This window comes from Ostrinia furnacalis, unplaced genomic scaffold, assembly GCF_004193835.3.
Source record: "Ostrinia furnacalis isolate ACB-3 unplaced genomic scaffold, ASM419383v2 OfSCF2084, whole genome shotgun sequence".
Lineage (NCBI taxonomy): Eukaryota > Metazoa > Arthropoda > Insecta > Lepidoptera > Crambidae > Ostrinia > Ostrinia furnacalis.
In genome coordinates, this window is record NW_021132323.1 from 222,378 (window position 1) to 237,714 (window position 15,337).

General features: G+C 36.8%; 2 protein-coding genes across 4 annotated transcripts; one reads left to right on the forward strand and one right to left on the reverse strand.

The window, feature by feature from the left end:
- Positions 1-479: 479 nt before the first annotated feature.
- On the reverse strand, positions 480-4,207 carry LOC114354601 (adhesion G protein-coupled receptor L4-like). Its single transcript, XM_028307071.1, has 7 exons — positions 3,877-4,207; positions 3,524-3,817; positions 3,226-3,383; positions 2,602-2,772; positions 1,960-2,142; positions 1,330-1,743; positions 480-750 (listed from the first exon to the last, which is right to left on the reverse strand). Exons 1-7 carry the CDS (start codon positions 3,950-3,952, stop codon positions 493-495), a joined length of 1,554 nt encoding a protein of 517 aa, XP_028162872.1. The 5' UTR covers positions 3,953-4,207; the 3' UTR covers positions 480-492.
- Positions 4,208-4,304: 97 nt separating this feature from the next.
- On the forward strand, positions 4,305-13,496 carry LOC114354602 (leucine-rich repeat-containing protein 1). 3 transcript variants are annotated; one of them, XR_003656031.1, is made up of 7 exons: positions 4,308-4,913; positions 5,622-5,784; positions 6,236-6,331; positions 8,223-8,406; positions 9,172-9,284; positions 10,203-10,712; positions 10,765-13,496. XR_003656031.1 is itself a non-coding variant. In XM_028307072.1 (6 exons), exons 1-6 carry the CDS (start codon positions 4,423-4,425, stop codon positions 10,254-10,256), a joined length of 1,119 nt encoding a protein of 372 aa, XP_028162873.1. In that variant the 5' UTR covers positions 4,305-4,422; the 3' UTR covers positions 10,257-13,496. The 3 variants fall into 3 exon arrangements, 2 of the variants coding, with proteins under 2 accessions (XP_028162873.1, XP_028162875.1); XM_028307072.1 differs by having other exon boundaries at positions 4,305-4,913; positions 10,185-13,496; XM_028307074.1 differs by having other exon boundaries at positions 10,203-13,496.
- The last annotated feature ends 1,841 nt before the right edge of the window (positions 13,497-15,337 follow it).

Sequence of the window (15,337 nt, forward strand, 5' to 3'; positions counted from 1 at the left end):
ACAAACATAGAAAAAAAAAAACATACGGGTCGAATTGAGAACCTCCTCCTTTTTTGAAGTCGGTTGAAAACTAACAAGTAGCTACAACAACCCTATCGAGTTAACTGTGCACCTCGCTGGAATGCGACTCCCTCGTACCAGAGCGTTGATGTGACGTCACGACTACCAGGTACGCAGAACTAGACCTGATTACTGTGAAACTGTGAAGTCTCACGTCATTATTGATCCTTAAAATTAAGACTAGTGCCTGATTTCACCATCAATCCCTATTTTTTAAGTGACCCCTATGGTCAGTAGCGGCGTAAGGGGGGGGCCGTGGGGGCGGTCCGCCCCGGGTGCCAAGCATCAGGGGGTGACAAAGTCGCGCAGATTAGTACTCACTGACGCATCTGCATGGCAAGGACGGTCGTGATGTCATGACAGGGTGGGGGGCATTTTGTTTTCACAGGGGTCACTTAAAAATTAGGGATTGATGGTGAAAACAGGCAAGGTCTATAAAAATATTTTCAAACTTACCATAGAAACCACGAGAATCAAATAAATCGTCGGTGTAGACCAGTGCGTGGCGTTCTCGATGGCGACCACTCCCATCACCCAGTTGATAGCGAAGAACGGTTCCAGCACTAAGCAGAGGTTCAGGTAAGTCTTCAGTTCGTTGCCCTCGGTGTTCCAGCTCCATTTCCAAGAGAGGTTGTCCATGTATAGCATGTTTAGGAGACCCTTGTCTTGTATAGCCTTGGCGTGGGCGGACTGGGAACAGGATTAAAGTGTCAGTTTTTGCATGATTGTGGTAGGGATTTTATGAATTAGAAATGGAAAAAGACTTTTTATGTGGGTCGTAGATTCAGCGTTCAATATAGCCAGAAGTAGGTATTTCCGAAATAATGTATTAAGTAAAACAATTTGTTGTTTATTTTGGTGGTAACTTGTGTGATCTTTTAAAATCTTAAGCCAGTTTTGTAAGACGATGGAATCAGCGTTAAAGTACCTACCTACTTAAGAAAAATATTACATTTTTTTAAATTATTTTTTTATTTTATAAAAGGTTATTAATAATTTGTTATTACACAAATTACTAATACTCCCGTTAGCCCCTCGTACTAAGCTAAATATACTTGTGTCACGAGTGAGCTCACCACTATAGTCGAGCGGCGGCGGCGGCGGGGACCGAACCCGCGTTCCCCGGATCACGAGTCGGCCAGTCCGACCCCTTCACCGTTCGGCTATCGTGGCTTCCGAATGTTTTTAACATCCTGTATTATACGTAGGTTTGCTCTCGTCTTAAAAACTACTAAAACGGTAGAAAATGTTGATGATGGCAACACTTACTTCATTTACGCCGTCTCCGTTCCCGTCGTTTTCATGGCCATTGTTGCCGTATTGGTCATCTTCGTAATTGTATTCCCGATCTAGCGTATCCGAGCTATCTGTGTTCTTCCTGCTACTGCCTGGAGTGTAAATATCCAGGGTATCAACACTTCCATTTCTATTATCAATAACAGTCTCCATGGGCTCATTTTTAGGCCAATTAGCTATGTGGTGGTCAACAAGCTCCTGTATTTTGGCCGTCAACATCTCAGCTTGCTTCTTATTCACGCTCTGAAGTCCTAGAATGATGATCGCAGTGTTGATCAGGATTAGGATCATAGCTGGCACCATGAAACCCATCACCATTCCTTTTTCGATGGACATCCAGCAGTAGTGCTTGATTTCGTAATGCTCCATTGATAAGGCGTAGTTGAACTAAAATTAGATAAGTAGGTACATTTAAAATCCGTCTCCTTTATCTTGGTTTAGGCACTCAAGTCTGCCCCTCAACAATTTATAATGATAGTTAAAGTTCCAAAATAGCTTTGTTCCGACGCTTTTTAGATGTAAATTATTTTGCTCGGTGTAACGCTTTCTAAATACAATCGTCACTTATCTAAGAGGGGCTGGAATTTATAAATAATGACTTACCATGACAACCAATGCGGGTACTCCATAGGCCAGTAAATAGTTGTATTTCAGCGGCAGAAGAGTGTCACAAGTGCAGTACTCGGCTACAGCTGCTGCTAAAGCGACGATCCACATCGCACACGATACGTGCGTGTAGTGAAGCAGTAGAGCGATCCTTTCGCATTGTGATGGGGATGAGACGCCCTAACACAAAAGTATAGCTGGTTATTACCTATAGTGAAAACAATTACCTAATTATACCTAACTAGGTAGGGTACCTACAAATTAAAATGGTATGGTTGGTGGTGGTTTTCCTTGAAATATGTTTTTCAACGGCTTTCATCCCAAGATCGAGAAATGGCTAAGTACTGTTTGAACTAGTTAATGCTGTGGAAATCCCTCCCCGTCTCAGGGGAAGATATTTTTACGTAGGTGTAGCTGGGTTCTTTATGCTTCTTCCTACTAAAATTGCGTGCTCTAGCGATGCTTTATTTCTATGATTTCCTTATAAAAAGTTAGTTTCAATAGCGGACCAATTCATTCAGTAGCCTGGCTTGTTTCTTATAGGATTTACAGGGGGCCTGTCTATCCTGACCTTTTACGCCAATAATGATGATGCATTGTCATGATTTGAGTTAAAATCTGTTTAAAATAGGTACTCACCACCACAGCCTGTATGTAAATCAGCGTGCAAGCTATCAGGCAGCAGCACAGGTTGATGTTAATCGGGTAAAGCTTGCTGCTGCGTCTGAACTCCGCCGCGTACTCGCTCCACATCAGCCACATTACTGCTGAGATGAGCAGGATGATGGCGATGCCGCTCGTTATGAAGATCTGTTGAGGAATTCATTCTTTGAGAGTCTTGAATATCCGTGGTTTGGTATAAATCTGCGTGATCTGGCAGAAGTGTGGGTTTTGATTTAGTTCACGTTAAACGTTTTGGACATGATTGTGGGTCGAAAAAAACGAACGAGCTAAATATAGGCGACAGTAATATCTCAACGGTTCGGTGTCGGAGTTTGACCCTCGTCATCTACTGGACTATTGTGGTTGATGAAGTCTAATGATTTAGAGCTGCTCAGTATGGCTTGGAATGGGCTTTCTATCTCGGATTATTAAAGGTGGAATTCAGTGTTGCGGCTTAGTGTATCTAGGTACGTAATTTCCCCCATAGTGATCATTGGGCAGACCAGAAAGTTAGTTGGATTTATGCGCAATAACTAGATTACTAGATGATATTAAAAATTAGTAATCAAATAGCAAAAAAAAATGTGGGAAACTACTTACCAATATCATCCATTCGTTCCTAACGCCATGGCAACTATTGAACCCGTACAGGTAGGTCACGCTGTCGATGATGTTATGCTCGTTGAGGTCCGCGTCAGCCAGCGAGTCATCAGGCAAGTCCACTTCTGCCTCCGCTTGCTTAGTTTCGGTCTTGCTCACTGGGAGATACAGTATATTATTAATTCATGAGATAGAGCGAACAAAATCTATGATATAGATTGATAAATGAAGCAACGACTTGTTTAGATAAAAAAATTAAACAAAAAAGAAACCTTCTTTTTTTGTTATCTAAATTCACCTTGGTTACTCCGGGAAACGAATTCGGGGTTTGGGTACAGTGGCGGATTATCATCATAAATGGAAGACGTAAAATTGGAGACCACTCCACNTACTCCACCATATTCAGAGTCGTACGACGTAATATCATAGTCGGGCTTATCATCCGCTCGGGGATATGTTGTCTTATGGTACTTCACAGCAACAGGCTGAAAAGACCTATACGAAGACTTCTGGTTCTTGAAAAAGGCATCGTCAACACTCGAACGACGTAAATGGTGCAAACTTCTATTTTGCTGAAAACCTGTAAAGGATACTATTTTTAGGAGTAGTACACCCCGCTCTTAACTTATATTCGAATAACTTTTCACTTACCACTAGACTCTACAGTAAAATATTTTTCTTCAATAAGAATAATAAAAAGTACAGTTTTAAAAAACGTAGAGCACATCTTGCTGGGGTATTTTACGATTGATATTTTGGTAATTACTTCACATTTTGTCGAAAAATATACAACTCAACACAATCAGTTTGTTTGTTTTATTTCCATTCGCATGAAAATCACATTTCGCACTTTCCGCGGAAAATCAATAAGGTAGTATGCGTTCCATTTCAAGCAGGTAACGATGATATAAATCATGCTCTGTGATATGAATAACAAGTATACTGTACTCATCATATTATTAGAATTTTAAGTCGTTAATTCCCTTATGTTTAATGTTCACGTTTTTATTAAAAAAAACAAAAAACGAATACAAAAAACTTGTCTAAAAATCATGGTAGATTTTTATTTGAATTTGTGTCCTTGCAACACTGATACGGAAATGTCAAAAATATGCACTGACAGACAGCTGTCATGTTTTCTTGCATCAAGCCCAAAACGCAATAGTTTTTTGCAATGTAACCAAAAATAGATCCAAAATGAGTGCAATATTAAAATTTATCCGTGAAAACCACATATTGGCCCTCATAGAACAGACCATTGCCAAGAAAAAGTCCCGTTTGAGTCTGAACGCGTTCGAAATAACTGAAATTCCTGAACTTTTGTACACCTGTTTGGAAGTTGAACATTTGTATTTGCATAAAAACAAAATTACTAATGTGCCAGTGCAAATAATGCAGCTAGTGAACCTGACGACCTTGACTCTTGACTACAATAACATAAGTTCGCTGCCAGCCGAAATAGGGAACCTGAAAAACCTTGTGAATTTGAACATCAGTTACAATCCTTTGAAAGAGTTGATTCCTGAGATTGGTGAGCTGGAGAACCTGGAGGCTTTCTGGTGCAACAGGATAGGACTGCGGGAGATCCCGAAGGAGATCGGGAAGTTGGAGAAACTTGATACTTTTGGGGCAAGGGGAAATGAACTGAAAACTATTCCTGAAGAAATGACAAAATTGGCGAGATTACGGTAATGTATTTACCTACTTATTATGTACGATAACTGATTTCTTCGACACATATACTAACAGATAAACTTTGTATCGTTATGTCTTGGTAAAAATAAGTAATAATAAACAAACTTTTATCTCTGAATCATTGCCCTCTCGATTTTCTGTTTATCTTACTAGCTCAGTAGATAAAAGTAATTCAATACAAGTCTGTTGTGTGTGTTTACAGTTTGTTTACAATTACCTATTAGGATGGTTTCTCTATTGAATACTTTGTTTCATATTATTACTTGAAGGAATTTCTTGGTAAAAAACTTATAAAACTCATTTATTTCTGCAAATAGGCATAATAGACACAACACTAGCGGCGGGGGGGGGGCGGTCCGCCCCGGGTGCCAAGCATCAGGGGGTGACACAAGCCTCGCAGATTAGTACTCACTGGCGCATCTGCATCTGCGGTCTATGTCATGATACGGGGGGGATTGTCTTTCAATCTTCGAATCAGTAGGTAACCCCAATACTTAGGGTACCAGGGGTGCCTTAGGACTTATGACGGGGGGGAATCGCCCCGGGTGCCAACCCATGCTACGCCGCCACTGTAACACAACCTTATTCAAATTGTAATAAAGACGTGTTGTGAACTTTTAGGCTTGTTGGGTGAAAACTTTATTTGATGCTGACTGTATACATGACATTATTAGTTAACATTATTTATATGCCGGAACCAGGTGGCTGACTTTAGAAAACAACCACATAGAGAGCCTACCCTCCGGCCTGGAACGCCTAGAAGTGTTGGTCCACTGCAACCTACGTAACAACCGACTGAAAGAGTTCCCGAAGGACCTGCTCAAATGTACGGAGCTTATGTACTTGCAGCTTAATAATAACCAGGTAAGACAAGTTTAGGACTGTTAACCTAAAGCTATTTCATTTGATAAGTCTGGGACTATTCACTATGCTAATGCTCTATGCGAATGCTCTACTGTCATATCATCAAAAACTTGTGTAATTAATGGGCTATCTATACATCAATTGGTCATTTCAATGATATTTTCCTATAATCAGATATGTATTTCAAAGCAAGATTATACAAGCTTTACCAAACTAACAATGAACACAGTTAGAAAATGCATTGCTATTGTTTTTGTTTATTGTATGAATATGACTGTGCTGGTATTAAAATGAATAACTACTTCCTTGTGTTTATTCTTTATTTAGACAACAATACTTTCTTAAATGTACCTACCTATTTCAGCAAAAACAGTGACATAGGTAAACATATTTTAAGCCTACAATTCAACAATATCACAATCACTCAGTTTTGATCCTTTGCTTCTTACAGATATCCAGCCTCCCAGAGGATTTCGACACCAGTCATCTGACAGGTCTGGAAATGATTGACCTACGGCTGAATCCCATCTGTGAACTAGCCCACCCAGTAAGTATTCTTTTAGGTATCCTTCCGTTTGGCCAAATTACTTTTCACCAAATTTCACTTCGCGAACAACTTATCGCCAAAGTTTCATTTCCCAAATTAACTTTAAGCAACTGCACTTTTCGCAATTAATTCATTTGGTCAAATTATCATTTGGCAAAATTTTACTTGGCAAATGTTTATTTAGCAAATGTTTTATTTTGCCAAATATTATATCCCAAATAATTGGTTTGGTCAAATTGACACTTCACATACTTACCTACCGTTATCCATGATCATGGTTTTCACAAGATTTTTATGTAAAACAAAGAGATTGCACAAAATAGTATGGTTGCAGAAAGTAGGTATTGCAGAAAATAGTGGGTTAGGTTAGGTTAGAACAGTGACCATTAACGCGCGAAGGCGAGCGAACGGAGCGAGCGTGCCGCGGCAGCGGCCGCCGAGCGCTAGAATCACCTCTATTGTTGATGAATCATTTGGAAATTTCAATAAAAAGAATGATATATGAAAATTTATTTAAAACAAAATATTAACTACCCTAAACAAAATAATAACCACAAGCTAATTTGTATTCCATTCTGTGCACCAATCAAATTATTATGTTATAATTTTTTTTATTTTAATAAGAAATATTTTGGGAAACGTAAGTTTTGCCAAATGAAACATTTGGCAAAACATACTTTGCCAAACAATAATTTGGTAAACAATAATATGCCAAAAACGACATTTGCGAATTAAAAATTTGCAATAAGTTGTTTTGCCAAATAAAAATTTGCCAAACGAAAATTTGCGAAACGTTGTTTGCGATGTGATAATTTGGGAAACGTTTTTTGGCCAAACATTAGTAATCCATTTTTTTTTGTCCTCTTACCTGGTTATTTTGACTAAGGATTATTCATAATGAGCATATCGATGGCTCCTACGTATACTGGCGTAAGTGAAAAAAGTAAATTTTACAGGAGAGCCATTTTAGTGGCCAGAACCATATTTTTGGGTCATATCTTCTGACCTACTAAAACGAATTTAATGAAATTTCACATTTAGCCTTAACATGTAATGCTTTTGCTACTGCTGTTATCAATTTTTATATTTTTCTTATATATTTTGAGATTTTACGCATTGCCCTTTTACGTCGGCATATTTCTATAATTTCATGTATATTGTTCAACGTAAAGAGACTGAAATGACAACGTAAATATAATATTTTAAGCGATTACTCTCTTTATTTATGCATGTAATTATTTTAATTGTTATCATGTGCTATATCAATAATAAATCAGTTAGAAAAAGTCGTTTAATGTACCGTTTTACGTTTTAACGCAAATACGCCCATATACTGTGCTCGAGATTTAGTTAGGTCTTTTAACATAATGTGTCATATTTTTAAAAAATATAAATAACTTGAAAAAATCGAATTGCCTAAGGCGGGAATTGAACCCACGATGCCTTAGGCAGTTCGATTTTTTCAAGTTATTTATAATTTTCAAATTAGTTTGAGATGCGACTCTTAACGCTAAAAATTAAATAACTATATAATGTGTCATAATTTATAAATAAAACAATTTGCTAAATATTTTCATGGCTTTATTTAAGATTTGGATTATAAAAAATATATGTTTATGTAAGCAACTACTCGTATAGATTGACGAATCGTATGATTGGGCTTTATACGTGGCGTAGTTTTGCACATACGCCTATTTGCCTAAAATTTTATTTTGTATCTAATGGAAAAAAAATTTTTTTTTCTTACTGATGTTATAGATTAGAGCAAAGTGAAATCATTGCTTAAATAATTGGAAAAAGGCGTAAGCGGCAGTTTCGCCCTTATACGTAGGAGCCATCGATATCCCAGTATCTGACATCCCCTAAAACAAAGCCTATCATTCTCCGTCAGGAGCACCCTCTAGTCCGCTATCAAGAGGAGCTGCCCGCTTCGCCGAGCGCGCTAGCGGAGCTCTCCGCTCAGGCCTCCGCTAGCAGCCGCCACGGTGCGCAGGCTTTGGCTCTTAACGCCACGGCGCTCCGCTTGCCGGCTGTCCCCGCGCCGCGTCCGCACCAACAGGACCCCAGGATCATAGGTGAGCATACCAGGATCACACTCTAGAACTTCGTTCGTTCGTTTCAGCCGAAAGACGTCCACTGCTGGACAAAGGCCTCCCCCAAGGATTTCCACAAAGACCGGTCCTGCGCCGCTCGCATCCAGGCACCTCCCGCGACCTTCACCAGATCGTCGGTTCACCTAGTGGGAGGCCTGCCCACGCTACGTCTTCCGGCTCGTGGTCGCCATTCGAGAACTTTTCTGCCATTCATTTATATGACCATGTTAACATGGGCTAGTGTCGGCTCATATACCCATTTACCTAACACCCTGTAGATGTCGGTGCCTACAAGAGACAGGACTAAATTTTAAATAAACAACTTGAAAAAATCGAACTGCCTAAGGCGGGATTCGAACCCACGACCTATCGCTTGCCGGGCAACCCTAATAGCTAAGACATTTTAATTACAAGAGGACGTAAAGAAATCACTAGAACCCCGCCTTCTAGAAGTTGCTGCCTAGGTATTAAATAGAACACCCAAACCTAGACCACCAGGTCATCTGCCGGGATTACAGGGTCACAGGTGCGTCGTATCTCCAGGAATACATAATCAGGTGTATGACGGATATTAATTTCAGGATCACCCTTCCTTCAGCAAATTAAGCAGGCTCAGCCTAACCTGAATCAGGGGAAAATATGACATCTATACCAGTTAGTTAAGCCCAGTAATTATGAGGAATCCCGAACACTCCTGACTTTAATTTGTGTTTCCTCAGTCTCATTTTTTTTTTCTCATCCCACCAGAGATAGACCTCGACGCGTCATCGGTGGAGTCGTCCGAAGATTGGGAGAACAGTGTGAACAGTTCCGAACTGGATGTGCAGTACCAGAGCGACGAGGAACGCGCTGAGAATGAGGTGAGTCTTTAACCTATAACGTTAGGACTATCATCATCATCTTCCTTTCAGCCATAGGACGTCCATTGGTTTCTACCCAGCCGGGCTAAAATGCGCGCCGTGATAAAATCTTATCGATAATTTTAGACGACAAATGTATGGGCTTATCGCGTTAAATCTATAAAATGGCGTGATAAACGCTTATCGCGAGCATCCTAAGCCGTCTGAAGGACAATTATCATCATTATCATCATCTTCCTTTTAGTCACAGGACATCAAATGGTATCTACCCTGATGGCAGAAGTTAGGGCTATCATCAACCGTTGCCACAGAATATCTACAGACTGCGGAACATAGGCCTCCCCTAATGATTTCCAGTTTTTGATCATCATTTTCTTACAACCCTTTATCATCATCTAATCGTTTCATGGCTGGGTTTGCCAGCACGTGGCCTCCATTCCGGACCGTTGCTTCCCCATCGGCCGTCAGTTCTATCAGAGTAAATACAAATGAGTAGGTCATCTTCATAGAAACGCACCGAGCGCGGTTTGTATGTGAGCGCGCCAATATACGTATGCGGCGCGCACGATTCGGCGCAACCACGACTGGCTCCCCGCTAATCTCCGCTAAATTTTGTCAGTGTGTGCGTGCGCGCCGCATACGTATTGGCGCGCTCATATACAAACCGCGCCCGTGCGTTTCTATGAAGATGACCTACTCATTTGTATTTACTCTGGTTCTATGCCATAACCAAAAATTCCAAGATACAATTAAAAAAAACACTTAAGTGTGTTTGGTTTGTGTTGTCATACACCCCAGTTGTGTCCTATCCCCGCCTTAATCTCCCCTCCCCTTGTCCCCTCCCCTTTCCAATCCAGCATGTTCCAACCTCCGGACGGCGTTGTAAACCCGCTCACGCAGATCGCGCAATTCTTTCAGGCGGTCGGCATGGTGTTGCCCGAACTATCGCGGTACGCGTCCACCGCCAGTTGAATTGACACCTTGCCGCCTTGACGCAACGACCACTTTCGCGTGACAGGTATATGGACTGACTTCGGACCTGATTGTCTATTCTTTGGTGATACTGGGAAACTTTGGGCAAGCCAATTTGAGCCTTATCAAGTTTGTGATAGGGATAGATTTGGCGTGCTCTTATTGTCTAGTATCGCCTGAGAATACAGGGTTATCCACATTCGCACGAACGCTTAAGAATATTTTGAAAAGCGTTAATTTCTGTCGATTTAATTTATTTTAGCTCTTTGTTGTTTATGAACTTTTAGCATTAAGTGCTTTATTTTAATGAATTAAAAAACTGTTGGAAGCGTTTTTTTATTGTTTGTTTAATCGTTCGTGCGAACTAGACCTTTATATTAATTAAGCATACGATTATACCTATCTCTTTTTCTTCTAAGTGAATTAAAAGAAACAGCTGCAAAATCAGCAATTAGCCTTTTCAACGCCAATGAAAGGAATACTTTCTGAAATTAGTGTTGCTATAATAATATGTCACTTTTAATTCACTTCAAAGAAAAATAGTCTTTGCTGTTATTTTGATACTTTCAATATTTTATTGAAAGAGTTTCAGGGCCTGTATTAATGTATGTTTAGACTTAGTTTTGTGTACTGTGTATGAACTATTGTATGTGTATAGGGTGACTGATTGTAGAAAGACATAACTGCAGTGGACCTACTTGACCAAAACATAATAGAGCAGCAGATTATTTAAATCAATTCCTTTTTATGCTGTTCATAATATAGTAGTAGCACGCGCTGTAGAAATCACTTTTTCAACCAGACACCCTGTATTGATGTAATATACTGCGGGAACTAAGTATAGTATAGCTCTCTAAAAAAAGGGAATAAATATTTTCTAAAAAAATACGCTTCTATGGCATATTTTGTAACGACCATCGGTTTTTAAGAGAATCAGGTTCCAATATTCCGCTATAAGTATCTTCAAATAAATACCAGCCAAAACCTTATTCTTACTTAATAAGCTTCAGTTTAAATTTTGAATCGCAAACAATCTTTTTTCCATCGTAGAAGGTGACTGTCGTCAATGAATTTAAAGTTTGGGTGAGAAGGTATATCCCATACCTTGACTGGTAAAATACATAAAGGTATATTAATATAAATTAATTAAACTATGTGACGTCCCTAGAACGTGTTAAGAGCCACTGTCTCAAACAAATACGCACGTTTACCACAAATCACGTTAAAATGTGATTACACGTGAAACTTTTCACACTTGTAATTAAGTTTCAGGGATAGCATGTAAAAAACTCTTTTTCAAAAAATGGTAATACAGCAACTTTTTGTATGGAACCAGCAAAGAAATATAAAAAAATGCACCATGCAATTTATAACATCTGAGTGGCCAATTAGTTTTTTTTTGTTCGATGCTGGTGCCATATTTTTTTTATATTTCAGCAACAGAATCAATAATACTTTACTTTCTTTAAAGCGGACAAGATTTTTTACATGTTATTCATTACTTAATTTTTTCTAAACAGTTTATTTGTCAATCGTACAAATGCAGCACAAAAAGGTCAACTCTTTTTTATGTAAAATTTCACTTTGGATGTGACTTTATTTTAGTATTACCTCTTTGGGATCTTTTTTGAGAAATCAATACTTGATCATGTAAATATGTAGTTGTATTTAAATCATTATTTCTCTATAAATATTTTGTCTATTTAGTTTTAGATGTTATACTGGGTGTTTTATTTTAAACGTTGAAAAAACGGTCTAAAGTTTTAATCCGGCCTAAATCAATGTAATCATTTATAAAGCGGACCAAATCAGCTATATTTGGATATTGGTTACATTCATCTAAAGGACAGTCGACAGCACAACGTGGCACAACAGATTATAGGTATATTTCTGTTGCAAAATAACTCTTATTTCAACTACTTATGATGACAAAATGCTTTATGTGCTGTCGCTGTATTTCTCAATCTTTGTATTTTTACTCATGATCATGAACACAATTTTATTCAATTCAAGCAATTATTAATTTAAAAAAGAGTATCAGGCGATTAATAAAAAATCCTGATGGGGATTTTAATTTAAAAAATAAAATATACGCCCGACGACGACTTTTGAAGTGGTTGGTGTAGGTACTAACTACAGTTGGGAGTAGAATTATACATAACGAATGATGTAATATCCAAAAAATGGTTTCAAAATTTTACAAATACGGACAAAATACCATAAAAGATAAAAAGTGTTCATAATTTTAAAAATAATCATGGCTTTTTCATTGTATACATTCATATCATAAAAAACACGCCCTATATGATAAGGGTTTGAACAAAAAAAAAGAACGGGAGGTTATAAAAACATAATAATGTTTCCAACTATTTTGAGACAAAGAAAAATCAAATCAAAATCTATTTTTTACTTGATTTGATTGGAAAGAGAAGGTTAATATCCTGTATGGTGATTGAGGGTGCTATTATGGAATATGGAAGTAAGAAAAGAAATTTAAATAACTAAAAAAAGCGTATAATCATTGCCAATGTAAGACTCCATTCATATCCTAATTATTATATTTAAAAAACAAGTAATTATGTTACTTACATTAATATAAAAAAAAATTAAAACTTCAAGATTAGGTAACCCCTACTTGTGTATATTAAATCATTTTTATACTCTGAATTGTACCTTATTAAATCGTAATAACCGTTATTTTAAATTAATCCTAAAAAGATGTATATTTTTTTTTTGTAAATATAACATTGATATCTTGTTATGTATTAATTGAACTTTAATAAATACCTGTCCATTTTCTGTAGATAATAAAAGATTAGAAAAAATGCTTTTAGTATTGTGTGTAAACACAAATTCCTTTTTACGCTATATACCAACTACCTAGGCGTCTTTTTCATGAAAAAAAAATCTACGCAGTTTAAACTAAAACAGCGTTTTGTCTTTTTTCAACTCGGCGAAATCAACATTAAACAAAAAAAGCTGTCTTTTTTTCAATTAGCTGAAGCGTTAAAGATTTTTTTATTTTATGAAGAAGACGATAAAATCTGTGTTCCCCAATAGATGAGTAAAAACTTCTTTTAATAAGAACATTTTACAATTTGCCACTACTAAATATTTACTGTCTACATGAATATTTACTGTTTTAAATATTTGCTCTAATATTTATGTATAAGACACAATAGTTTACTTAAATCAGTCTAAACGCAAACCTAGATAAAAGAGTACCAAAATACTTATTTTTACAAGAATAACAGCTGCCGATAATCGCAAAAACTCGATTTTGGATTATTTTGAGTTGTGCTACTTTTCATCTAGGTCAGTGTTTCAGATTGATGTCGATAAAATTACCGGTATAAATTGTAAGTTTTATTGTCTGATATATTTAATCGGTGTTATTAAGGTAAATACAATGTAACCCTTTACAAATAAACGTTGTTAGCATTCCGTAGAACTGTAGGTACGGGACTGTTCCCACCTCTCGTTCCCACCGCTGCAACTCCTGTGTAGCCAGGATCTACAGCTTGACCGCCAATAAAACCTAACCAGTGAAGGTCAAGTTTGTCCCGGGGGAAAGTTAAACTGTCATTGGACCCGCAATGAAATTAATCAGAAGAACATAGGAGGAGTTCGAAGTTAAGGTTCTATTTAAAGATGTAGGCATGATCTAAGGAACATTAACAACGTTTATTAGTGAAGTTATGCATGTTAATCAAATAAAATGTCTATAATCAAATACCAATTTTAATTGTAGTTGGAAAGGACTTTACACTCTTGATCGGTTTGGTATGTTTTTGCCAAAGAATCTCAAATAACGGCTTCTTTTATTATAATTAATAAACATGTATCGATCGTTGTTCTTTTATTTAGCAATTGTCCAGTTTTAGTTCGCGCCATTAATCGTCGATTCATAGACAACAATAAGATATTTTTTGTTTATGGTAATAATAATCCTTTTTAAGGTGGCAGCATAATAGTAATTTTTATGGGCTCCAATTCAAAACTGGACTTTACGAATTTGAGAAAAGGGTAAAAAATCTATTGGAGAGGGCAATTTTTTTTTCAATTACTTTTTTAGTATAACAAAATTGTACCTACTATGTTGTCGTAAACATATCATTTGTCAATCATTGTTTATAGAAAGGGTAATGGATGTGCAGGTATGATATTTTATCAATTTACTCATTGATAGTGTTGAATGTTTAATAAAAAACATGACAAATAATTAAAAATCTTGAAATATACACCTAAATAATATATTATTTAACATGAAACACTGTCAATATAGTCCCTAAAAGTTTGGTAATATATGACCAAAACCATGTAAAGGTTGTATATAATTAATATTGCTCATGTATAAGAATCTAAATGTAAAACAATAAACATTGGAAAAATATTTATGTCTTTCTTATTTTCTTCTATAAATAAGTTTCGGGACCTTGAATAAAACAAACTTCATTTTTAACTTACATTTAATCCCATATTAATGATATCACATTATTTCATTTAATGATTACTTCAGTTAATTGATACAATATCACTTTCAGAAATAAAGCATCTAAGTAGGTTCTTACTCTAATAATTAACAATCATATAAAGTTTAAAAAAGTAAAACAAAAACGGTCAAGTGCGTGTCGCACTCACGTATAGGGGTTCCGTAACATACTTTTCACTCTTTTATATATTTCTTACAGCACCAAAAGTCGATGAAATTAAATTAGGTAGGTCTGTTTAAAACAACACAAAACTATTTAAAAAAATCCTATGAGCTATGAGCGAGCTACGAGACGAGCTTTAAACTTCTTTCTTGAATTTGCTATTGATTTCAAATCGATAACACGTATAAAATATGGTGTTATCGATTTGAAAAAAATATTTATACAGACGCATTCTTTTCTTTCTATTTTAAGTACGGAACCCTAAAAATAACAACTTATAGGTAAAATAAATAAAACAAAACCACATGAAATTAAAATAAAAGTAACAAATAAATTATGACGTCATGGAATGTTGATTAAGGCACAAGTGAAAAAGGGCTGTTTAACAAAATCTCTCGTTTTGAAACCGAATCTGTAATCGATTTT

What these genes read in the sequence shown, in the direction of transcription:
- LOC114354602 (XM_028307072.1), top strand. Translation starts at nt 4,423, where the DNA reads ATGAGTGCAATATTAAAATTTATCCGTGAAAACCACATATTGGCCCTC. An exon ending in ACAAAATTGGCGAGATTACG is followed by an intron (nt 4,914 to 5,621) that starts GTAATGTATTTA and finishes TGCCGGAACCAG; the next exon opens with GTGGCTGACTTTAGAAAACA. An exon ending in ACAGGACCCCAGGATCATAG is followed by an intron (nt 8,407 to 9,171) that starts GTGAGCATACCA and finishes TCATCCCACCAG; the next exon opens with AGATAGACCTCGACGCGTCA.